This window comes from Lepisma saccharinum, chromosome 25, assembly GCF_977018435.1.
Source record: "Lepisma saccharinum chromosome 25, izLepSacc3.1, whole genome shotgun sequence".
In the NCBI taxonomy this organism is placed as follows: domain Eukaryota; kingdom Metazoa; phylum Arthropoda; class Insecta; order Zygentoma; family Lepismatidae; genus Lepisma; species Lepisma saccharinum.
Genome location: NC_139253.1, coordinates 32,675,402 through 32,701,226, shown reverse-complemented (window position 1 = coordinate 32,701,226; position 25,825 = coordinate 32,675,402). Strand labels below are relative to the sequence as shown.

General features: G+C 35.6%; 2 protein-coding genes across 4 annotated transcripts in view; both read left to right on the top strand.

Annotated features, from left to right (window-relative positions):
• The window catches only part of LOC145978913 (uncharacterized), a 96,724-nt gene that overhangs the window by 64,068 nt on the left and 6,831 nt on the right, over positions 1 to 25,825 (top strand). Inside the window, exon 3 of one of the 3 annotated variants that reach the window (XM_083111875.1) lies at positions 19,825 to 24,785. The exons of 1 other annotated variant lie outside the window; for it this stretch is intronic. In XM_083111875.1, the coding sequence (XP_082968001.1) occupies positions 19,825 to 21,921 (2,097 nt within the window). In that variant the 3' untranslated portion in view covers positions 21,922 to 24,785. Of the gene's footprint in view, positions 1 to 9,001; positions 12,804 to 19,824; positions 24,786 to 25,825 lie in introns of those variants that run through there. One more of the 3 variants, XM_083111881.1, reaches the window with a different exon arrangement.
• Positions 1,572 to 2,355, top strand: LOC145978982 (uncharacterized). The gene has a single exon (XM_083112038.1). It carries the CDS (start codon positions 1,594 to 1,596, stop codon positions 2,353 to 2,355), a length of 762 nt encoding a protein of 253 aa, XP_082968164.1. The 5' UTR covers positions 1,572 to 1,593.

Here is a 25,825-nt window from a genome sequence, read left to right as displayed (position 1 = left end):
TATAAAGGAAGAGAAATTACAGGGAAGAAATTTGATTCAACTTATTTTCTTAATCTACCCTTCCCACATTTTATCACTGCATTTCCAGCATTACATCCATGCAATTATTTATGTCACTTCTCTACCTCGGCAAGTTAATTGTAACAGTGAGGAGAAATGGTTGTTAGATGAAAGATCAAATGGAATACAACACACTTCATGGCAAATGTTATAACTCCAGAACCTTTACTGATGAGATTGAAATTGCACTAGACCATAAAAGTAACCTAGTGTGCTAAAGTAGAAACTAAAATATAATTCTTAATGCATCACACAGTTTCGTATGCTACAAGAGGTGAATCCATGAGAATTTTTTTCTATAAAAATGTATTTGAATATAACAAAATTGGGTTTAAAAGCAATGCATTTCCCTTGCTAACATATCAGCATAGTTCACAGTGTCTTTGGCCACGTATTACAATTAAATTGTAAGATGATGAATAACAGTGCGCAAAATTAAGGATTATTTCAAAATAAAAATTATAAAGAAACGAAACTATGACAAACAAATTTAAATGCACAAAAATCTGTAATTATAAACTTGCAGATTGCAGTTCTGAAAAGTATATATGTCTTGACCATTATTCATGTAAAAAAACAACTACTTTGTATTTACTTTAGCCATACATTGGATCAAACTATTTCAGGTGATACATTTTTTTACCCTAGGATGAAACTGACTCAATTGACTTCAGTGATATTGAAGTATTTTCCTTGGAAGAAGAAAGTGGTATCAACTTTGATCCGAATTTGCATGGTTATGTTGATAGTTCTGATATTTCTGAAATTGAGATAATTGAAATTAAAAGTGTAGAGTCCCTATCAACAGAAATAAATCAAAGTCAGCATGGGATGGCTGAGTTGGAAAATCAAAGTCAGCGTGGGATGGCAGAAAATGAGAATCAGCATAGGATGACTGAGACAGAAAGCGAAAAAAACATGAACCAAGTTACAAATGCGAGGAATCAAACAAATTCTATAAATAATAGACAGTGTGTGCAACAAGATAGTTACAAAAGTTTTTCAACCAAGAAGAACGAACTTCTTTGCATTACTTGCAGTAAAAAGTTTCCTCATTTGGAAAATTTAGTGAAACATCTTAAGGAATTGCATGGTATAATTTTATTTATGTGTACTATGTGCAGGGAACTATTTTCATCAGAATTTGACCTCAAAAGCCATGTACTTGAAGTACATAAGGCTACAACAGAGGAAAGTAGAGTATATAATGTTGAAGATGAGTTCCAATGTAATGTATGCAACAAAATTTTAAACAGCTCTAAGGACTTAGAAAAGCATCGCAAATTACATGGAGGCCAAAAATTTAAATGTAAGCAGTGTACCAAAGTGTGCAAGTCGTATTATTTATTAAGTGTACATGAAAAGACGCATCAACAGCTTAAAGATTTTAGTTGTGAAACTTGTTCGAAAACGTTTTCCCTGAAAACTCACTGGCAGGTTCACATGAAAATTCATAAACTCAGAGATGAGAAGAAATTACAGTGCGAGTATTGTGCAAAATTTTTGTCCAGTCCATATAGTCTGAAAGAACACATGCAAATACACGATAAAGCATATGTACATCCTTGTACGACATGTGGAAAGTCGTTCAGTTCTGAAAGCCGTTTGAAAGGACATATGGCTATTCATTCAGATCGTAAACCGTTTATCTGTGAAGTTTGTGGAAAAGCTTTCAGAACGAGTGCAGAATTAAAATGTCACGTTAGGGTACATACTAAAGAGAAACCCTATCAGTGTGAATTATGTGGGAAAAATTTCAGTACTAATACTGGTCTGAGGTTACACAAGAATTCTGTACATTCTAATGAGAAGCGTTACACATGTGACATATGTAACAAGGGATACAAAACTCACTCCCTGTTGCAGTTACACATTACTGTTGTTCATATGGGCGAAAAGAAGTACCAGTGTCCCCACTGCCCTTCAATGTTTGGTTATTCCTGGCACTTAAAGAAACATATCCGTACACACACCGGTGAAAAACCTTATAAATGTGAAATATGTGGGAAAGCTTTCAACACTAGTGCTAATCGAAATGTGCATGCTTTTACTCATGGTGATAAGAAGCCTTATGAGTGTTCAATCTGTGGAAAGGGTTTTATGAGAAAACCTCATCTGATTCAGCATATGAAGACAGACGGACATTCAAGTAATGTAAATGTAAAAAATGTACCACAGATGGCAAACGAATTAGAAAGACAAGAATCGGTGACAGAAAATGCTACGAAACATAGTGAACCAGTTAATGTGAGCATAAGTGATTCTTCTGTAATTACAGCAGACTGGGTGGTGTGATTGGCAGAAGTAAAATAACCTGTGTGCGAGTGTGTTATTGACATTAGCCTAACTTAATGCTGGTGATCAGTTCTGGGTTTGGATGATAATGCACTGGCCAAATACTGTTTTGTCGTATCTCCACTTTTCGGCGGAAATGGATTGACGTTTCTGTGTTCTATACATGTTTGTGCATCGCATTTCAAAGCTACATATCTGGATGTCAAGTGATCTGAATTATCAACCCTAATAAAATGATTGTGCAAATCTTGTAATGAATTCAAAATCCGCATACGTCAAACTTCAATCAGATCTGAAAAGTTAGTGAAAGTGGACATATAACAACATAGTGTTCAGCGGGCGACTTGTCTGCAATTGCCAATAATTTTTTAACTTATTCCAAAGCTAATGTTTAACTGATTTTTTATATTATTTATTAAAAAAAATAAATGCCATTTTCAGCATGGCAAAAGTAACAGTGCTGGAAAAAAAATATTATAAATACCCTTGGATGTATTATGCTGGAAAAGAAACTGTTTCCCAATTTAGGAAATGAATTGTCAGAACAACATTTGTTAGATATTTTTCCGTTCAGGAGAATAGTACAGCATGGTACTGCATTAAACTTGTCAAAATTTTGAATGTAAAAACAAAGAGTTTTTGTACAAACTGCTAGACAATGTGCTACAATACCCCATTGAAGTGGTGGAAAACATTTAAGATTCCTACTTTAAAATCATGGTATAATTACAGAATACCGGGAGTATCTCCGATTGCTTTCAAATTTGGTATACTCACTAATTTTGACCTCAAAATCACGAATCTGCAGTTAAAAATTGGCGATCACATCTAGAAAATGCAAAATACCATGCATACATTACCGCTATGATTGTCGATACTAATGGTCGCCATGTTTGATGATGTGAACAAGTGAAGTTCGCTATCCGTTCCATGGAGGGTTGCTTTACATGTGACATGACCACAAAATCACGAATCTGCAGTTTAAAATTGGCGGGTCACGTCTAGAAAATGCAAAATACCATGCATACATTACTGCTATTGCCGCTATGATTGTTGGTACTAATGGTCGCCATGTTTGATGATGTGAACAAGTGAAGTTTGTTATCCGTTCCATGGAGCATTGCTTTATATGTGACAATATGGTGTCTTCAGTAAATGTGGAAAACATACTTGCAGCACGAACCATTAATGTAAGGTTAGGTTAGGCAAGCATAGTTAAAGTTCAGGGTATTCATAAACATAGTTTTTGAATGCTAATCATTGCAAAAAATTGTTGTTTCCTTCATAAATCACCGGTGTTTACTTCGTTCACAGCCCCCTTATTTCTACTTATTTCGCATTTTCTAGACGTGACCGCCAATTTTTAACTGCAGATTCGTGATTAGGATGCCAAAATTAGTGAGTATGCCGAATTTGAAAGCAATCTGAGATACTCCCGGTATTCTGTAATTGCTCCAAAATCATATACATTTCTAAAGTCTAAACAGTAATTCAATTTTGTGATAACATTATAATTTTGATTGTCTTTATCATCCAACTCTGTATTTAATAAACCCAGGTGGATCTGGCACTTGCTCATCCTATTACTTTGAGTAGTGAGTAACTGAATTCTCTGTCAGTGCTACCATAATGGGATCTGTTATCTTTGAAACACTGCAGGTGTCAACCAACTGTGCCTAGAATCTCCTGGCATGGAGCTGTATACTACTACTACTATAAAACAGTAGAAGCAAAATCAGTAGCTCAGTTTATAGGTGCCATTAATGTCATCAGTGTTAGAAAGGCAACAACAGATGCTAATGTGGTAGCACTGACAGTATTACACACAGGTAAAACACCATGTGCAAAAAATCAGGCGAAACCGATGCTGGCTTAGCAGCTCAGCTGATAGGGCAATGGTACGGTATGCTAGAGACCTTGGTACAAGTACTGGTTAAGCCTATGTTTTTCACTTAAATTTCTACAAAGTACATCTGTGTGTGCCAAATCATAAAAGCTATTTTTGTTACGGAAACCAATGAAAGTGATAGGGGGAAATAGCACCAAACAACAGGGGCGTATTCTACCATGTTACATGGTTTACCACCGGTAAACTATCTTTTTCATATATATAGAAATAGCTGGAAAATTTGAAATTGTTGGTTTCTGTTTTTGATTACTTGCATGCCTGTATTGGTGTTTTATTTCTATTATATATAATAAATATATACAGTAAATAAGAATTGTTGCGATAAACCTTTTCTGTTACTGCCAACGAACCATCCCATGGATGACCATTGGTAAGACACATCTGTTTACACACTATTATCCCTTTACTGTAACATCCAAAATTTTAACTTCAATTGAAAGTTTTGCACTGCAAAAAAAAGTTTTAGAATGCAAAATTTAAATGATAATTTAGAACATCATAAATGTGCATTTACATGATAAGAAGATGGGTTAAGAAGCAGAAAATAGATATTTGATAATTCTGAAATGAAATATCATGGTTGAATATAGTTGAGAAATACGTTAACATTTTCCTCAAGAATCTACAGCTAAAGTGATAATAAACATAGTACTGAAAAGTGAATTTAGAATATTTGATTTTTTTTCCTATGTGTGCATGTGTCGGTTACAAAATATATATGTGTAAACTAAATAAAATGTCATCACTACTGAAAAAAATGGTTAATATTAAAGTTCAGTGTTCTGTGCTTTATGTGAAAGTGTATGATAAGCATTTAGCTACAATAAGTGCACGAGTGTATGCAAATTATCTTTACAATTTCAATTTTATTGCATCCTCGCTACAACGCAACAAATTCGAACGAGGATGGTGACAGTGGCCACCGACATTAATAGAACAAACTAAAAACAGCTTCACAGAAAATGTGAGTACTAAGTTTCTCTGTAATTATTTACTACCGCGTGTCTCATTTCCCAAAATATGAATTATGAAAGTTAGTTACCACACAACAGAAACTTCAAAGTTTGCTTAAGCAATACAAGTTTGAGCTTAATCACGGCCAGCTTTATTCCAGGCTGGAACCCTGTACTTTGGCAACACTGTCCCACCGGTTAAAAATCAAGCAACATAGTATGGCGGGAATGGTGAAATTCATGTTGCTCTTTTAAGAAACAAGGTAATCTGTGTAAGATGTTTTTGTTTTTCCAAATCTGGACAGAAGATTGACATTACAATGTAAGTGGAAAACATGCATTAACAATAGAAATAGAAAATTGTCGTTAAATAACTGGAAATAAGCAGAAAACGCAAGGCCAACTTTACATAACATATGCAGCATAGAACTTTCCAATAATGTGTACAGTCGTTTGACCTTGTCTTATTTGCTAGCATTTCGGAATGGCATTAGAACCTCTTTTGAATCTAGATATTTAAATGAGGCAAGATCTGACACACTGGCTTTAAAGTTTTAAAAGTAAGATATAAAAGTCGTGGATGCGATAAACCACCATGGACGAGTATTGCGGTCAGAATGCAGAATTAATCTTATGTACATAATATTTCTGTACAGCATCTTCATTTTAGCAGTCTATGACATAATTTACCAAGATTTTGTTCAACAGACATTACATTGTAATTACAATCTGCGTATGTGGAAATATTTGTTTTGTGTGCATATATAGTATGTACAAGACTAAAATAATGCCTTCCACGAAATTAATTGATCAATTGGCATTTCAGGTGCTGGTGACTATGTACTCCCTGCGAGAAAGTGTATAATTTTGCATGGTTTAGAAATGAGGTTTTACATTTTCGTTGTTTTTCTCGTGCAGCCATATGTTACAATGAAGGAATGCGTGATTTTGTGTTCTTTTGTTTTCGTTAGGTTAGGCCTGTTATGTTTTATGCTCTTAGAGGCTTGTTTGAGTTTGTATTGTTTCCCGAATTTTTGTTTGAGCTTGTAGTTTCACCCTTGTACGTACTTAATACAAGTAAATTTAAAGCTTAGTGTGTGGTGCTTCATGCACACAAGTTTTGTCAGCGTGGAATTTGCTTTTCACGTAATCATTTTTAATATTAGTCTGCCTCTATGTCATGGTTATAGCTCTTCGACGTCACTGATTTATTTTGCACAACAGCAAATCTTAATGACATCAATATTGCATGTTTATTAAATGTAATGATTTACCACATGTGAAAAGTTCAGAAAGCTCCATGAAATGCTGGTATGCGGCTCAGAAAATTCAATGTATATTTTTAACAATTTGGGTGAATGAAGTGATTACGGGATGAATAGTATACAGAAAATTATTACTTTTTTACATCTGGACATTCATTCTCTAATGCTTCTCCCGAGTAACATTGGCCGGCTGATGTCACGGTTTACAGGGTTCCCAATTGAAGGCTCCGGCCTCCCTCGGATTAAAGATGGCCGTGGCTTAACTCATAGGTACATACCGTATTTACTCCTTTTTTCCAAAATTTTTGCCCCCGAAAACTGATGCATATTATGCACGGAATAATTCAGACAGAATCCTGCAGTTTCTGAATATGGCAACAGTATTCCAATCAAGATAACGACACTAATGTGAAAAGCTGTTGAAAAGAATGCATCACAAAATGATGGAACGTTCTGATTTCTATGGTGCTTTGGATGAAAGAAAAACAAGGAAAAATAAAACAATAATTAAAATGTATTACTGGCCAAATAATAATAATATATATGGAGTGTGTAAATTCCTTAATAGAAGAATTCTTGTGCTGCTAACTGCTAGTTTGAAAGTCCTGAATGTGCCTCGTATAAATGTTACATTAGTCACGGAAAAAGTATATATTTTGAAGTTCTTTTAGAAAAAGTAAGGAAGGAATGAGCAAAACCACGTATAAAAGTTTGAAGGCCATTTCACAAGATTTTTGACTTTGTAATATAATGTTCTTCGACACCAAGAAAAGCAGTGTAACTCTTGCGGAATTTGAGCATGCAGCTTTCGTTACATGGGATGCATATCAGCAGTATTTGTAGGGTGAGAAATAATAGAAAATAACTTCCTGAACACTGCAAATCCATAACGTAATTTTGATCTCGCTTTCTACTATTACAGAATAAATAAGGTTGTTAAAGAGTGAAAGCTTTGGGATGCTAACCACAGTGGAGGGAGACGGGGGAGGTGGCATGGGTTGGAGACTTATTGTTTACACAAGAGGATATTCTCCTTTTGGTCCACATAGCAACAGGTGACTCATTAAATAGCTGATGTTATTCACTCTTGATCAGCATAGTAACAGCTTTACGACCTACAACTAAGAAATTCATGTCTTGAAACTGGATTGTACTGCGCATTATATACGAGATATAATTTTTTGTAACTTTTATCCATCAAAAACCAGGGTGTGCATTATACATGCACGTGCACTATACACGTGTAAATACTGTAATCACAAGTTTCATTGTTACTAATTGGTAATGATCTTTCAGAAGAACAGAAATAATAATTATGTCATTGCTGCAGAATAAGGTACTATAGTTTCATTAATACAGGGGTTATCCAGAAAGTATATTCTGGTGTGTTGTACGATAGTTTTTATATCCCTTCATCACAGAATGATGCCTCCAGTGATGCAAACCATGTGATAATGGCTTTTTTGACATTGTTGTTGTGCAACTGCCAGCCAGAGAGGATGTATTCAGATGCGGGAACATGTGAAAATAAAGGAAAGTCATAATGTTGAATCGTCTGTGCTCTCCAGATGATCATGCACATTTTCAGCATCCCTCCATCCCATGTTCTCCATACACCTCACAAAGTTGACAATAAATTTCAGCGAGTTTCCATGTTCCTCGCATTCAAGAAACTGATTAGAGACCATATTTCACATGCGGTAGGCTTTTCAATTTTCTTTAATGTTTAGCATGATGTGTAAATGCTGTTTAAATCTCTGCAAATGACAGTCTTTTCAAAAAATAAACACAGTTGACATGCATGCTCACCAATATTTGTGAACGGGACTTACTTTGTGTATAACCCTCATATATTTATGGTAGCTGTCTTGGTGGTTGACTTTAAGTCTTGCAACTGAAGTGCCTTACCTTGAGTTATGCTGTCAAGGATTTCCATAATTGTTGTAATTCCTGGAATGATAGTAATAGGGAAGAGATAATACTTAACTTGCATGAATTCACAGATCCATACAGTACCTAGTACTTCACTGGCATTCTTATTCTTATAATTACATAATGCAAGGATTGTTGCTACAACACCAACAGTGTGTTTATGACGTTTCTGTGCATGTTGTTGTTCTTTTAATAATACAGATTTATTACTTGGAATATTTTCCATTCAAAAACAAACTTGTATTCCACTGTCGAAGCCATTTTGTTAAAAAATGTAATGAAGGTGCCATTAACATAGAAAGAAATAAAGGTAGTGGTATGCTTCATTTTTCAGTGATTTTTAATATACAAATTAATTTGCAATACATTTTTGGCTACAGATAAGAAACTTTTTGAACAGCCTCTTACATCCATCATTTTTCAGTTAAAAATGATTCTCTGTATGATAGTCCAGGAGTAATTTAACAACTAAGTATCTAGTTTTGATATTTATTACTATTCCTTCATAATATAATACTGCACAGATATCTTCTTTAACACCTATTCCAAAGTGAAAAATTACAAGTATTTGCATTTTTTTGCCCTAGGATGAAACTCTATCACTTGACATGGATGACAAAGATACAATAGCTGTGGATGGCGACAGTGATAGTGACTTTGATCCAAGAATACATAACGATGGTGCAAGTGATGATGATGATGTTGAAGTCACAAAGGAAGGTAAAAGGAAACTTGGGAAAGCAACTAAAGTGAGCAAAAGGTTAAGAATAAAAACTGAAAAAGACAATGGTCATGATGATGGGAAGAGTGACCATCAACAATTGGAAGTTGTCAATCAGAAAACAGTAGATGCGAGAAAGCAAATAGCTGCAATAAGCGAGGTCAGGGCAAAAAATTTGAACAAACCAAACTCTGGAAGTTCTGTCACTGAAGAGTCCCATAGCTATATGTGTGTTCTTTGTCAAGCAAAGTTTCCCGAATTGGATGCTTTGCTTGAACATTTGAAAATTTCCCACGATATCATGTTACATGTTTGCAACACATGTGCAAAAATATACATCTCAAAACTAGGCCTGAAAAAGCACGTTTCCCAACAACATAATGCCGATGCTGAAAATGAAGAAGGGGAATTTCAATGTGATATATGCAACAAGTTCTTAAACAGTTCACAAGATCTTGAAAAACACAATAAAGTACACAGTGATAGAAGATATGAGTGTAAACAGTGTAAAAAAGTGTGTAAATCAAATTACTTATTGCGTGTGCATGAAAAGACTCATAAAGAAACAAAGAGTTTCAATTGTGAAACATGCTCAAAAACTTTTACTCAGAAAACTAGCTGGAGAGTACACATGAAAATTCATCAAATTGAGAGTGAAAAATTAAGGTGCGAGCTTTGCGGAAAGTCTTTGTCTACTCCGTATCGCCTTGAGCATCATATGAAAGTGCACGACAAGGAAGGGGTACACCCTTGTGGAACATGTGGAAAGACATACGTTTCTGAAAGTCGTTTGAAAGTGCACATATCTACTCATTCAAAGTGCAAGCCATTTATATGTGAAATTTGTGGGAAAGCTTTCAGAACAAATCAAGAATTGAAAGTTCATTTGAGGAAGCATACGAAAGAAAGACCTTTTCAGTGCGAGTTCTGTGGTAAGAGCTTCAGCAGTAATAGCAATTTGCGCACGCACAAGACTTGTGTGCATTACAATGAAAGGCGATACAAATGTGACATATGTAATAAGGGATTCAAGAAGAATTATGTACTGCAGTTGCATGTTGCAGCGGTGCACAGAGGAGAAAAGAAATTTGAGTGCCCGCACTGCTCATCGAAGTTTGGATATCCGTGGCACTTGGATAAACATATTCGCATTCACACTGGCGAAAAACCCTACAAATGTGAGACTTGTGGAAAAGCATTTAACACTAGTGCTAATCGAAATGCACATAGATTTATCCATAGTAACAAAAAGCCTTATGAATGTTCTGTTTGCGGTAAAGGTTTCATGAGGAAGCCCCATTTGCTGCTTCATATGAAGACTGATGGGCATTCAGGTAGTCCAGTAATTATTAATGAATTACCACAGCTTGCGGTAAAAGAAATACAAGAGCAACAGAAGCAAACCATTGTAGGAGAAAATATACAGCAGACTGCAGAACAAGTTTACTTTGTGAATATAACTGATCCTTCCATAATAACCGGAAACAATTACTCAAGCTGGGTAGTGTAATTGGTAGATTTAAAGGATAGTTCATCTCAAGTTGATAGACAAATGTGGTAAAAAATTACTTGCAACACACACTGACTTTATTATTGTGATGTGATTTCTATCATATTAATTTCAGCTACATCCTTGGCCATCCACATAACAACTTGTGTTCTTTATTTGACGGGTTTCCAGGATTACTGTGAAACCCAGATTTTACATTTTCCCACATTCAATCCTCGTGGTCTCGATGCAGCAAAATAATACAAAACTTTCTTGCCCTTTAAGTTTTTCTTATAAAAATATGCACTCAAGGTTCCACCGTATATGCTTTGATCATTTGCCAGTAGGTGCATTGTTGTAGCACATATATCTGCCTCCCCCTGTTTGATCAAAGAGACATGTCTCATAATGAAGAAACTTAATTTTTCACAATCTCAATAACACTGAAAAACATTGATTGTTGCCAGAAAGTGGTGACTATAAGCAGATAATATACTAACAACAGTTTATATGCATATTAAGATGCAAATTTATGTAATTTGATCTTCACAACTGTTTCTTGTGAATGTCATCCTTTTTTTTTTCTTTTTTCCACATATGTAGCAAAGAGTACAATGAAAATCGAAAATTTGCAGTTACACATTCCTCAAGAAGCTTTCTTTCACTATTTGTATAGGGATATGTTGGTCATATATACAGGGTGTAATTTTAATGGCACCCACGGACCACAGAAACGTATAGAGAACATCAAGACAAACAACTTTTTTCAGTAACATTTTTCTCGGTGTGTCGTTTCAGCACTACAGTCGTTCAAAAAAGCCCGTTTTGCCACCTGAATGCTTGCAACCACACACAACATTTGATTGCAATTGAGACGACATTTCCTGTCGTGAAGCAATGTGTTCAAGGGTTGCCAGGAACACACATATTCTGTGAAGAATGACGTAGCTACACTCAACTACATTAGGTACCGCAAAACAAAGTGAGAGAGCACGTTCTTTAACCCAACAGGAAGTGAACAAACTATACAAAAAAAAAATTAAATGGAAGTGGTAATATCGAATTTTGTCTCAGCTTGTGTATCAAATATTTACAAATCTCGTTGCCAAGTTGGCATCTACAATTTAGTCTATCCACTTTGTCCTTCTGATACTGGTTGTCTGTGACACACTGAACAGTTGACAAAATAGAAATGAAAGAACTCAAAATTCCAAAGGTAAGTAACACGTAATGTTATATTCTTATGTGGCAAGGGGTAAAAATGGTTGAAAATAAAGTGATATAAGTACTAAAACAGGCTCTCCGATGACTGTGTTTATCTATGCACCGGATACACATGTAATCGTTTGCAGAATTACTGTGAATATGGCAGTATATTCCGTGCTGATTCATGATTAGGTTGTAACAACCTAACAACCCATGGTTGTGCATGTTTTAGACATAATGTAAGAACGTGAACACTACAATACCACAACACATGTATCAGGACAAATGGATATACAAACCTGTAGATATTAATCTTGCAACGAGATTTCCAAATATTTGACATGTTGCTGGGCGTAAACAGCCAGATGTAAGTGGTAAGTTCAATAAAATTTATTGTTGATGAATGATGATGCTTATATTTGACATGTAGGCTGAGAGACAAAATCCGATATTGCCACTTCATTTTGAATATGTTGTTTTCCTACCATTTTTCATATCGTTGGTTCACTTCCGCCTTATCCTCGGATGACTGCTGGTCTTCTGGCTGGTAGGCTGTTTTCCCAGATGTTTGATCTACTGGATGCGATCATATCTTCGTTTTACAGATCATAATGTGGTTGGTAGTCTGTCATTTTTCCCAAAATTTGTGTGTTTCTTGCAAGACTGCCTTGCACCATTTCGCCGCAGGAACTGACATCGCAGATGCTATCAAATGATGTGTGTGGTTGCCAGCATTCAGGCAGCAAAACATGCATTTATGAACGACTATAGCGCCGAAACTACACACCAAGGAGAAGAATGTTACTGAGAACAGTTGTTTTGATGTCCTCTGTACATTTCTGTGGTCCGTGGGTGCCATTAAAATGACACCCTGTATATTCGTGTATATACAGGGTGTTGCAAAACTCTTTCAACAACACTTGGGTGCTGGTAGATATCATAAAAACCAGTAACTTTTTCCTATAAAGTTTACCTCGAAGGTGCTTAGTTTCTGCGCTACAGCTTGCTACGGTGACAGGTGTCTTGGGTTTAAATCCTGGCCTAGACATTGGTGTCATTTGTTATTTCATCATATCATCCTCATCTTCGTGATTAGCCAAAGGTGGCAGAAAAGCGAATTAAAATAAACCAAATCAATTAGTCAATTATGGAGATATTTTAGAATGAGTAATCTTGAATTTCAGTCTGCCCATTATTTGTCTTGGTCAGTTTGTCAATGCTTCGTACAACATCACAAGTATCATTAATGTTTTGGATTTTGCTCAGGCAAGACTACCAAGTTGTTGTTACCAAGTCATCTCTCTTAATGAGGAATGCTAGTGGCAACCCTGCCACGTGCCCCTGGTAGTTATGTCAGAGCAAGTGTTTGCTGTAATGGGTTGCATACCTACAGGATAGATTTTAAGCGCTTGTAGCACAGAAACTAAGCACTTTCGAGGTAAACTTTATAGGAAAAAGTTACTGGTTTTTATATCTACCAGCACCCAAGCATTGTTGAAAGATTTTTGCGACACCCTGTATGTTGCAAATTGCCATTTTTAGCTATGTTATTTTGAGTTTCTCTCCAGCACGTGAAAGTTTGCTCAAAGTATTTGGAGGGTTGATCTTTTCAGAATGCTCACAAATGTCAACCTCTCTTCCACAATACATCCTGGAAACTACATTCTTTTTTGTAATATGTTCTTTGCCACAAGTGTAAGATATTGCCAGTTAGCATGATATTTTTCCATTGAGGTGTCTGTTCACTAAATACTCACTATTCTAAATTACGCTGATGTTAAGTAAAAAATCACACCTCCCAGTTATGCACAACTCTGTAGTAACTGTGTCATCTTTAGCATGAAATATGTATTTTATTACTCTATATGACATCCCAAACAGTCTATATCCACACCTTCATGCAGGAATTTTGTTTAAATTATATTTCTGGTGTGATTACATATTTAGATATAGCTACATAGTTACATAAAGCTATGTATCACATGTTTTGGGTTGCAATGCTTTATTAGCATTCCAGAAATTACTGTTTAATTAGTACAAGAAAAAAGTAAGTTCAGAGAACAAATTGTGTAATAAAAAGAAAGGATTTAAACTGAAAGATCAACATGCACTAAAGCACTGTTAAGTTCATTTCTAATCATATTGATATTCAGTTTGTTATACTTGAATATGCTGTGAGAATTTTATTGTCATGTTGTAACTATTTTTCACTGAGAGAAAATAACATTGCAATATAATTTTAATGTGTGCATACATACATGGAACTTTAAAATAATTTGTTTTTCCATCTTCATTGTCAATTGTCAGCAGTGTGCTGTAGTATGTTATACATAAAAATTATACAAAATACACATTTACTGATTTCTAATTGCAAAATATTTTTATTTTTTCACCATGTCCCTCTTCCCTGTTTCTCTACCTTGCAATGTAATTTTATTTTTGATCTCATAAGAAAGAATCTTCTTCTGGTTTGGGTCTGGTTTCACTGCAGACCTATATAAGCGATCATAATGATGTAGCAGATATACTTTTATTGATTGATTGATTTGTTGTTTTAAGTCCACTTTATGCACAGTAAGGCTAATCGGGACTGGACCTACAAGATATACTTTTATATCTGACAAATAATTGCAAGTAAGAAAATTCTTGTTTTTCACATGCAGATTTCCTAACTGTTCAGATGCAATATGAAAGTTTTATGCCACTTTCTGAAATGATATTTTGCAGAATTATAATTCAAAGAAGCAGATAGAAAAAGTATAATACGTGCTGATATTAACCGTGTAGGTGTGGTGATAGAAAATATTACTGAAACCAATAGACTGCATGTTAAAAAATATAATGATAATGATAACCTATCCTGCAGTAATCCAGTGTCAGATGACAAACATTTAGTTCTCAATCCTTCAATGGTATTTTCACATCCTGAATATCGGATGAGTTTTTTGTACATGACTTTTCATTAATATTCCAGATATTGACTGGATTAGCAGATAGGTCACATTTACTGATATACTCACATAAATAACTTATTACCCTGTGTGCAATCTGAGGCCTGCCCGATGACACTCATTCAAATTTATGTGAAAGCCAGGGGCGGCGCCAGAAATTTTCGACCGGGTGGGCAGAAGCTCCATATTGATAAATTAGGGTGGGCAGTATAAATGTAAGACCATATATAGTATATACGTATGTGTATGTAAGACGTATGTATCCCCCCCCCCTCTTACACTCCTGATTTTCCTCTTACTTCTTTTTCCTTTCCTTTTCTTGTTTTCCTCTTTATTATTTTCTAATCTATTCTCTCATCTTGTTCCATTTCCTTTCGCTTTGTCTCTGATGGACACAATTATTTCAAGGAAGTGTTTATCCATGCACAGTCATACATTCTAACCACATTCCTTCATGCATGTTAATACAGTGAAATAAATGCGAATTAGGTTTAAGCTTGTGTTGAAAGTACAAGGCACATACTTGATTTTATGTATTCGGCGACAATGATAGAGAGTGCGATGGTAGACAATCGTGAAGTTTCTCGTAATTTAAATGCATGTTCCTGAGCATAGTATTTTCATCGTATGAGTTTTTGACTGAAAGAGTTTTGTTACTCCTTAGGGGTCACTTTTCTTAGCTTACAAGGTTTGTACAACTGACAAATCTATCTGAATGTTTGTAGTAGCGGCGATTGGGTGCCAACATTTGAGGGGCAAGGACAATATACTTTTTCTTGGTAGAAAAGGCTTAGCATAAAGAGGTCATAGTGCGGAGGCAAAAAGTGGCAAAATGTGGCGGGGGAACTGCATCCCCCACTTCCCGCTCCTCCTAATTGCCGCCACTGAATGTTTGGATTAAAATGAACGTATTATTAGGAATCATTTAAAACACACACGGAAAACCAATTCTTTGTTCATTGTCCATGAAGTGTTCCTAGGCTAATGAAAGGCCATTTTGACAAAATATCAAAACAAGTAAGATTGAAAAATCTGTTCAGAATTGAAGAGATTATTAGCTAAGTTTCTATTCGTTTTCTGAACTGTCACGTTACTCATGCGGGAGAAGCAATACACGTATGGTTACATGAACATATTTTTTGAGGTAACAAAATGATTTAGGACACAAGGAATTCATCGAAGTTGATCACCGTGCCAGTAATAATTCATCTATTTTTCATAGATGTCTTGAGTTGTATGGCATGACCATTTCTAACACACTTGAATGTCAACCTCTATCCTATGCAGAATACCCTGGAAACTTTATTTTTTCAGGGCAAGGAGTCCCTGGCGCCTGGAACCACTGTCAAAGTAATAATTTATGAGGGTTTGTATTTTGAGTGTCAGCATGTGTTTGTTTTCGCCCCTTCGTTACTTTAATCTAATCACCATTGAACCTTACCGTCGTCATAATTAAAATTAGCAGAAAAATGACAAAATAAAACAAATCAACCAGAACTTACTCTTCCAAAAATGGAGTTTCATTAGTTCATACCTCTTAGAAAGTTGAGGTGGTAGTTTCAATTGCACAGCGTTTCATTAGTGGATCAAGGCAGCTAATTCCGTGAACAATGACATTGTTTTCCAAAAGTCTCAAATATTTGTCTCAGGCAATCACCCTCTTAAAATGGATGCATTTTCTGTGGTGATAAAATGACACGTTTGGTGCGAGTTCTTTCTGTATATTTATTCCCCAATGACATAACGCTGTCTCATTAAAAATGAAGAGGTCCTGTGTTCGAATCCCTCCTTTGGTGGAAGCACAATGCACACTGGTTTGGACTACACGTTAAACTGTAGGCTTAGTTCCGATTAGTGTATCTGAGCATAAAAGTGGGCTTAAAAACAAACTAACCAAATCGTCTTCTGGATACTTCGTGACATAACTTTTTTTTTCTTTACTTCAGCTGCATCTACAGATTCTGTTGACATTTTCAGCTGATTCATTTGGCAAAATTTATGTGTGGAACGAGGATTTCTAAATAGGATGAGCCACTCATTAGCAATTAAATAATTCTGTAGCTTTTCCATACATAACTGTTTTTTTTTTTGTTTTTTTTTTAATTTATTTAGTTCGGTATTGAGTGATTAATGTGATTCCTACTTATTAGTAGAACGAATATGAAGTTGATATTTCGCACACCATATTGATATTTGAAGATGAGAGGTATATAAAAATTGTAATGAATTAAAAAAAGGGACACTTCTGGAATTTCAATGCAGAGCTAATTAAAACTATATTATACTCTGATCACATCACCTCCAGATTCTGCCGAGATCAAGAAAGTATGGGGCCCTAACTCCACACCCCTTATACGCCTTCATGGCGTGGTAAAAAGCAAAGGGAAGCACTTTACTTTACTTTTTTTATTATACTCTTATGGCTGCAGCAACACAAGTCTTCCATCTGTCCCTATCCTGGGAAAGATCAATCTAATGTTTCCCATCCTTACCGATTTCTTTTAGGTCCATCTCAACGTTATCCCTCCATCCTCGTATTGGCCTTCCTACTGGTCTCTTACCATCAGGTTTCCCAACAAGAATCCTGTAAACTATTCTTTCCTCTGACATTCACGTCACATGGCCTGCCCATCTAAGTCTTCTTGATTAAATTATTCTAATAATAATTGAAGAGTCGAAATAATTTATTGTGTTGCTGGAGGAATTAACGCTAAGATGATGTTTATATTTGTTTATTTGGAGATTTATTAACCATACCCAGGCCGGGAATTATATACGTATGTGGAGGCCCAAAGCTGCAGTCCTCAAGTTCACCCTAAATTCTGATCTAACCTTGATCATACCCTGCATAATTTTGAGCCTCCTAAGCCTACTAGCTGCTTTTAATCATGAAAGTATTTATTTCATCACAGTTTTTGTTTCAATAGCTCTAGTAATTACTTTCACTTTCTAATGACAAAATTGGCTTTTTATGGGTTGATAATATGTGAACATCTGTAGCATAGATAATATTCACAAGTAAGATATACATGTTATGAACACCAGAATACACTCATTTATTGAATCATTCATATATCCCCAAGTATACGTACGTACTTATTGAATTTGATTGGGTGGGCAATCAGATGGGTGCTTGCCCACCCCTGTCGCCGTCCCTGGTGAAAGCCCTGAAATCCTATATGTCATAACTCTATCTAGACCAAACTTGCTACAGACCAAAATCTTTCAAAATTGTTCAACTTTAGGAAGGAAACAGAACTGCTTGAATGAATGTTGTAATAGACACAATCAAAATTTTCCAAGTGAATGTGAATGATGAACATTTATGGTAGCTGTGGTAGAGCATCTGGCTATCATGCGGGAAAACCCAGGTGCGAATCCCGGGGCAGGTGATCTGGACCAGGAATTTTTCCAGTTATTTCCCTGTTTCTGCATGGCTCTGAGGCCCACCCAGCCTCATAAATGGGTACCGTGGAGCGTAAAGGGGGCCGAGCATGATGCTGATCACATAATCCCAACTATGGCTGAGATCAAGAATGTATGGAGCTCTACATCTCCACATCGCACCCCATATGCCTTCATGGCACATGTGAACACATACAGGAGTACCCTTACCTTTTATGTGAATGATAAAATAACATGAAGATATTATTTGATCCAGTCATGCAAATAGTAAGCGATGATAAGTAACTTTTATGTTTACTTGACGAAGTAATGACATTACAATAATCAAAAACTCAATATGCACACCCAGGCAGGATTTGGTACAGAGTGAAGAAGACCTTGCTAGAAGGTTAAAACGTAATGTTTTGTTTATGTTTTTAAATAAAATAAATTCTGCCTTGGTCAGCATGTTGAGTTTTTGGTTATCATGGAAACAAGGCTTAATGGAGTTATCAACTACAATAATGTTAGAAAGTTATTATGATGAGTCGTGGAATTACAGAAACTAGATTTTTCTCTATTTTTTTAATATTTATTTGTAGGTGAAGAAACAGGTTTTTTTTCCCTGAAGTCTTGATAATATTGAAAATTATTTGCCTCCAGACACTTATTTGCAGAGTTAATTTTAAATAAGTTAAATCACCATGGGGGGGGGGGGGGGGGGGCGTGTGTTGAACTACACTCTATCCCAGGAATCACTGTAGCAAGTGAACGAATACAAGTGTCTATGCAAGTAATGACTCAAGGGGGCATGTGTGAAAGGGGAAGTGCATACAGAGGGGATAACGCATCTGCTTTGTTCTGCCCACTTGCTTTCTCCCCTTCTCTATCCTTATGCACGTCCTTGGTCCACAGATTCCCAAGACAGAGTGTATCCTCCCCCCACCCCCATGCCATCTTGGCACATTTCAATGTGCAGGGGTTGCTTTACCTTTTTAATTATGAAATTATTATTTTTTTTTAACATGTGGTAATGATTTTTCAAATGTTTCAACAGCTTTTTTGTTTTGTTCTTTTGATTGCCTCTGTGACTTGCTAATAAAGGATCTGAGTTTGAGTTACATACTAGGCATGGGCTTTTGTGTGTGTGACTGTGTGTGTGTGTGTGTGAGAGAGAGAGAGAGAGAGAGAGAGAGAGAGAATGTGAATGCCCCTTCATCAATTTCTTCTTATCATCATTCATTCTTGCACCAGCAATCAGCCAAAAGTGGCAGAAAGAAAGTGACACAATACAAAGAGAATTCGTTACTATTTGGCACACACAGATGTACTACGTAGAATACTATTTTGTTCTTTAAACTCACTTTATTAGTGTAATTATTTGTTTTAATTTCTTCAGTTTAACTGTCGAAATTCAGTTAAGTATCTTGAATTTTTCTGCATTCATGGATATGAAATATGAATTGTTTCAGGATGAGTGGTTAAAATATGAAAATTAAATACTATTAAGATGAACAATCCATTCCATTTTATAATGTGAAGTAGGTACGTTGTATAATGTATACTATTGATAAATATTAAATAAATATGTTACAAAAATATTATTTAGTATTGTTTGATTGTACATTCAATTGTTTACTTTCTCTTTTTTTGTCCTAGGATGAAACTGAAGTGTACAGCTTAGGAGGAGACAGTGATAGTGATAGTGATTTTGATCCTGAGAAATATGACGATAAGTATGCTTCAGAAGCTTCAGACCATGTAGAAATCAAGATTAAAAATGCAGAAAAGGGTAATAAAAAAACAAATGCTACCAAGTCTATAAATGTGACAGAAGAAAATCTACCTGTAGAAGATTCTGATGATGATGACAATGATGATGATGATGATTATGAAGAGGTTGTTGTAGGATTGGAACAAGAACAGCAGGAAAATGAAGCTGCACCACAGAAAAGTAAAAAAGTTGAACAGCAGGGCATAGTAGCAATTAACAAGAAAACAAAGGATGCCAAGAAACAGATTAATGCCATAAATGAAGTAAGGCTAATTATATCCGAAGAAGAAGATACAGCGAAGAAAAGTAATTATGAATATGGTTGTATACTTTGCAAGACAAAATTTGGTGAATTAGATTCACTCGTTGATCATTTGAAGAGTGCACATCAAATGGTGTTACATTTATGCACTTTGTGTGATAAAATATACACGTCAAAACCTGGTCTAAAGAACCATCAAAATCTGCAGCATAGTGGCCCAACACCAGCTAAACCAGTTGTGAAAATAGAAAAAGTTGCACAGCCAGTGGAAAATATTGAAGGGGAGTTTCAATGTGATGTTTGTAATAAGATATTCAACAATTCAAAGGATCTAACGAAGCACAATAAGGTGCATAATGATAAGAAATTCCAATGCAAAGATTGTGGTAAGGTTTGCAAGAGTGCACACTTACTCAAAACACATGAAAATAGCCATAAAAAGGTGAAAAATTATACATGTGAAATATGCACGAAGGATTTTGTCTCAAAAACTTGCTGGGACGTACACATGAAGATACACCAAATAAAAACAGAAACCTTAAAATGTCGATATTGTGATAAGTATCAAACAACCCCACTCCGACTTGAGCGCCATGAGAAATTACACAATGGTCGACCAGATTTCCCATGTTCAATGTGCGATAAGACTTACGTTTCTGTGAGTCGCTTGAAAGCACACATGGCAACCCATTCTTCTTGCAAGCGTTACATATGCAATGTGTGTGGAAAACCATTTAGAACAAAACCTGAACTTGGTGACCATGAACGGACACATACTAAAGAAAAGCCTTACCAATGTGAATTATGCGGAATGAGCTTTGGAAGCAGTAGCAACCTAAGATTACATAAAAGAGCAGTACATTATAATGATAGACGATATGTTTGTGAATTTTGCAATAAGGGATTTAAGCTGAACAGATTATTAAAGTTCCACATCACTGCAGTCCATAAGGGGGAAAAACCCTTACAATGCCCCCAATGTACGTCAAGATTTGTGTATCCATGGCACTTGAAGAAACATATGCGCATACATACTGGCGAGAAACCTTATACTTGTGAGATATGTGGAAAGGCATTCAATACTAGCGCTAATCGAAACGCACATAGATTTATCCACAGTAACAAAAAGCCTTATGAATGTTCAGTGTGCGGTAAAGGCTTTATGAGAAAACCTCAATTGTTCCTTCACATGAAGAATGATGGTCATGCAAGTGATGCAATTGTTGTTAACCAAGCTGCGGAAGTGCAGGAGAAGTCGATGGAAGAGCACGAAAGACAAGAAGTTGAGGAGCAGCATGTGATAGACAACCATCATCAAGTGTTCATTGAGAGTACGAACGAACATGTTGGTATGACAGAAATGACACATCACCAGCCAGTGCATGTATTCGGCATAAGTGACGATGGCAGCAGAAGAAATGACCGTGACAGAGTACCACATGTAATAATCGAAGGTCCCATAAGTTTTGCAGAGTTGGAAGGAAGTGTCAGTGCAGAGCATATGCCCCATCACATGAACTACGGTGTTAATCCACCCACTTCAAGTGCAGTTTCCATGGTAACTATTCCTACCTCAACCCATATGATACCCGTAAGTAATGCTCAGATGTACCAGAGAGACATGTCTCAAGTAATGATGGGTAATAGAATACAAGCTTCAGGAACAGATGGTCAACCAATGATTATTCAGCTTACAGTTCCCAAACATGAACATCTGTAAGAAATTAATGTGTTCTAAATCAAATATGAGAAATATGCATTTCATAGTGAAAACTGCATTTTTTTGTGGCATATTTCTTGCAAGAAGCAGCAGTCTGGTAGAAGTGTTGTAAACCCTGAAAGTGAATGTTGTTTTGTACCTGTTAGAGTTACATTAATTCCCATAATACAATTTGTCAGTGATCAATTACTTGTCAAATCTGCTACAAAGCTGCAAGCAGATTAGTGATATTGTTATAGCAATTTTACATATACTAATGAGTGAAATATTGTGGTTAAGAATATGTTCAACCAATGTCATTTGGAAATTAGTTTGGATCAGAAATTTTGTAGCAGTCACTAACATAGATTTTCCTATTTTATAATACATGAAGACTCTAATGTGAATAGGAATTGTGTGATTATCTTAAAATCCTCATACTGTGGTTAAAATGGTGATACAGTCTTTTTCATTTAATATTCTTATTTTCATCAAAGCACATATTTTGCTCTTTAACATTCAAAATAGAGTAACCTCATGTAAATGACATACCTTAATATTTGAATTCTCATAATTACACCCATTCATTATTCACGTAAATGGTAGATTTTATTGCTCAGTTGAGAAATTACTAATGTTGAAAATGCCTTACAAGTTCATTTAATAATTGTTGGGTTTATAGACCTTCACTGTATAAGTTACATTTATGAATTAATGAATTCAATTCTTCAACATTCCAAATGATATGCTGAAATTATCTGTAGCATTGATAATCAGAAAACCGAAGAAAATTAAATTATACTTTATACAGAAGTATTGACTGTACTACAAATTATCTTACATTCACAGAGAGAAAAGAGTGTAATGAAGTCTTTTCAGGTTTATTATCATAAGAAGTTTTCATTCAACTTCTGTGTAATCTTAAAAATGTCAGCCTTTGTTGTATTCAGTTTTGTAATGGAAATTACAGAAACTTGTGTCCATGGCAGGATACTTAAGGAATCACACTAATTTGTAATTATGTACAAATGTTATCCATATTGCCTTGAATCAAGAATTTTCATAGTAGTGATTTTTTTTAAACTCTTGGAGTCATGGTTGTAAAACATTCAATGATTTCTTCAATCTGTATAGGGGATGGTTTCAAGTTGTCCATAATACGAGGTGGTATCCAAAATTTTCTGGACTTGCTAGCATCTGGTCAAAAACTCACCTTGGGCCTATTGGCCACTATCACCCTGAAGTAGTCCCCTTTGTCATGTACGCACTGGTTCCATACATTCTGCCATTTTAAAATACATCCTGGAGGTTGTGTGCTGTAAGGGTGCCCAGCACTGCTATGTGTCTGCTTGAATCATCTCAATCATGTCAAACCAGCTGCCTTTTAACTTTATTTTCAGTAGCGGACAGAGAATAGTCACAGGGAGCAAAGTGAAGTAAGTAGGGTGGATGGGAGCAGCAGTGATGCTATTTTTGGTCAAAAAGTCCCTGGTGAACAAAGTTCAGGGTGACATCTTTGCACATTTTCATGCAGCTGCTGCAAAACTTCACGGTAGAGAAAGAATTGACTGTTTGGCTTGCTGGAACAAATTCCTTGTACACAATTTCTTAGATATCACGGAAAGTAATGAACATGTTCTTTTGGAGTCTTGGTGAGTTTTGACTTTTCCATCGGTAGGATTGTTGTTTTGTCTCAGGTTCATAACCGCAAAGCCAGCTCTCAGATATTAGCCTGGACATGGCAGATGAAGCACATTGCAGATGTCAACATGCTGCTGCTTCTGATAGCTGTCAGGATCTTCAATACAAATTTTGTGCTGACATGATGCATGTCCCATAACCAATTCCCACCCCATCAGCAAGGGGATGAATGGCTCAACATTGATTGTCACGAGTAAGCTGTTAAATGTTGGTAACAATGTCAGTTGGGCAGCTGAGGGATCTTCCTGTGTATTTATCATCCTCAAAAGATCAGCACTGAACCGAGCTTGCCATTTGAACACCTGTGTAAGGCTTTGTTCCCAAACACTTTTGTAATCATTGCCAGAGTCTCCATTGCACTTTTCGCAAGATTTGCACAAACTTTGATACACACTTACTGTTCCTTTCTTGGATTCATCATGAAATTGCCATACGCCAGATACACAACTCCAAATAAAAGGCTGTAAACAGTCAGCGCATTCAGCCACCTGCGTGAAATTTTGTGCACAGTTGCATCATGCTACTACAACTGTTCTCCAGATGGTGCCACACCAGTCATGAAAATTCTGGATAGTACCTTGTATTTTTACCATGTATGCTATGGCAATTGAAGTCGGAAGTATACATTTCTTTTGATTTTTTTTTGTTATGAACATATTCCTTAAAAAGGAGTAGAGGGTGTATGATTTCTACTATGCAGGAAGGTTGAGTTTGCTACATCAGTTTTCTTGTAATGAGGTATATGTTACTACATAAGTTGAAATTAGTTATGTAATTGCTCAACCTTCATGAGGGTTATTGATGCTAATTTCTCAACTTTGATTAATATTTAATGTTGCATATCCTACTTTTTTTTATTTTACTGATGACAAAATCAGATGCTTTATACAAGTTATTAGGTATAATGAAAAATTGGGAAAGAATTATTAGAAAATTAAAGAAGTGGTTGTAATATTCAGTAATTTCTCTTTTGTTTGATTAGAATGAACTATAATAATGAGAAGAGTTTGTAGTGAGTGTTAAGGATCAAGAAAAATCACTTTATGCCAATTATGATTTTGATATTTGTATAACCTGACAGTTAAAAGTTGTTGTTAAAAAGTAGGTTTGAAACTGTTTTATTTCATGCAATCATGTCATTCTATAAAAATGTATTGGAACTTCCTAAATAAATATGCAAGTAAATTCTATTTGGGTTTGTATTTCATGAACACCATAAACTGAGTAAACATGTTCCTATGAGCAATTTCGTATTGCCTTTGCTCTGTGCAATATAGTTTTAGTACATATGTATGGCTTAATCACATAGAGACAATGAATTTCCAGTTATTTCTACCTGGAGATTTTCGAATCAGTTTAGGCAGGCCTCCGTGGCAGAATGGTTAACACATCATGCTACGATGCCAGGGGTCCCAGGTTCAACCTGGCATGGGCATAGGTGTTTGTGAATGTCCATTCATCAATTTCATCATATCATCACTCATCTCCATCTTCGCAATTAGCCAAAGGTGGCAGAAAAGCAAAGTAAAATAAATAAATGAAAATCAAATCAGTTTAACACAAGTGAGGGTGCAGTGGAGTATCTTCCTGTAATTATCAAAACAACCTCCTATTTTTTTGTCTTGTGCTTAAAAAAGTTTTCTAATTTATACTTATTCTGAGCAATGGTTGTTTTATAATAGCCCAACCTTTTACTGAGATATTATTTTTCAGAGTACAAACAATTGTATAAATGCCTCTAAATCATAAGAGTTTCAATTGGAATATACACAGACTTGAATTGGAATTTAAGATTATTGTAGATTATTTGAATAGGAAAAGTCTTTCCTATGATCCATAAAATATATTAAAACTTAATGCTCTTTCATTTTTGCAATCTGCACCGATCGTGGCAGAGGCTAGTGGGTCAGACTCTAACATCATCAAATATGCTCTGTAAAAGAATACCAGTAGATGGATCTTGTAGTAAATTAGGGACCTTGGCTCAAATTAAAGTTAGTTGATTGCTTTTTATTTTAATTATCTTTTCAGCTTCTTATTGATATTTCACGTTACTTCTGTGTGCTTGCCATGTGTTGGTTGTCCAATTGGTATGGTTAAATTACTCACAGTAATTTGAAGTATTGCATCTCCTATATAGGAATTGTTTTCTGCCATTTTTACAGTGTGGTTTGGACATTTATACTGTCAAGTCTGCAATTTCTTCTTAAAACCATGAAACATT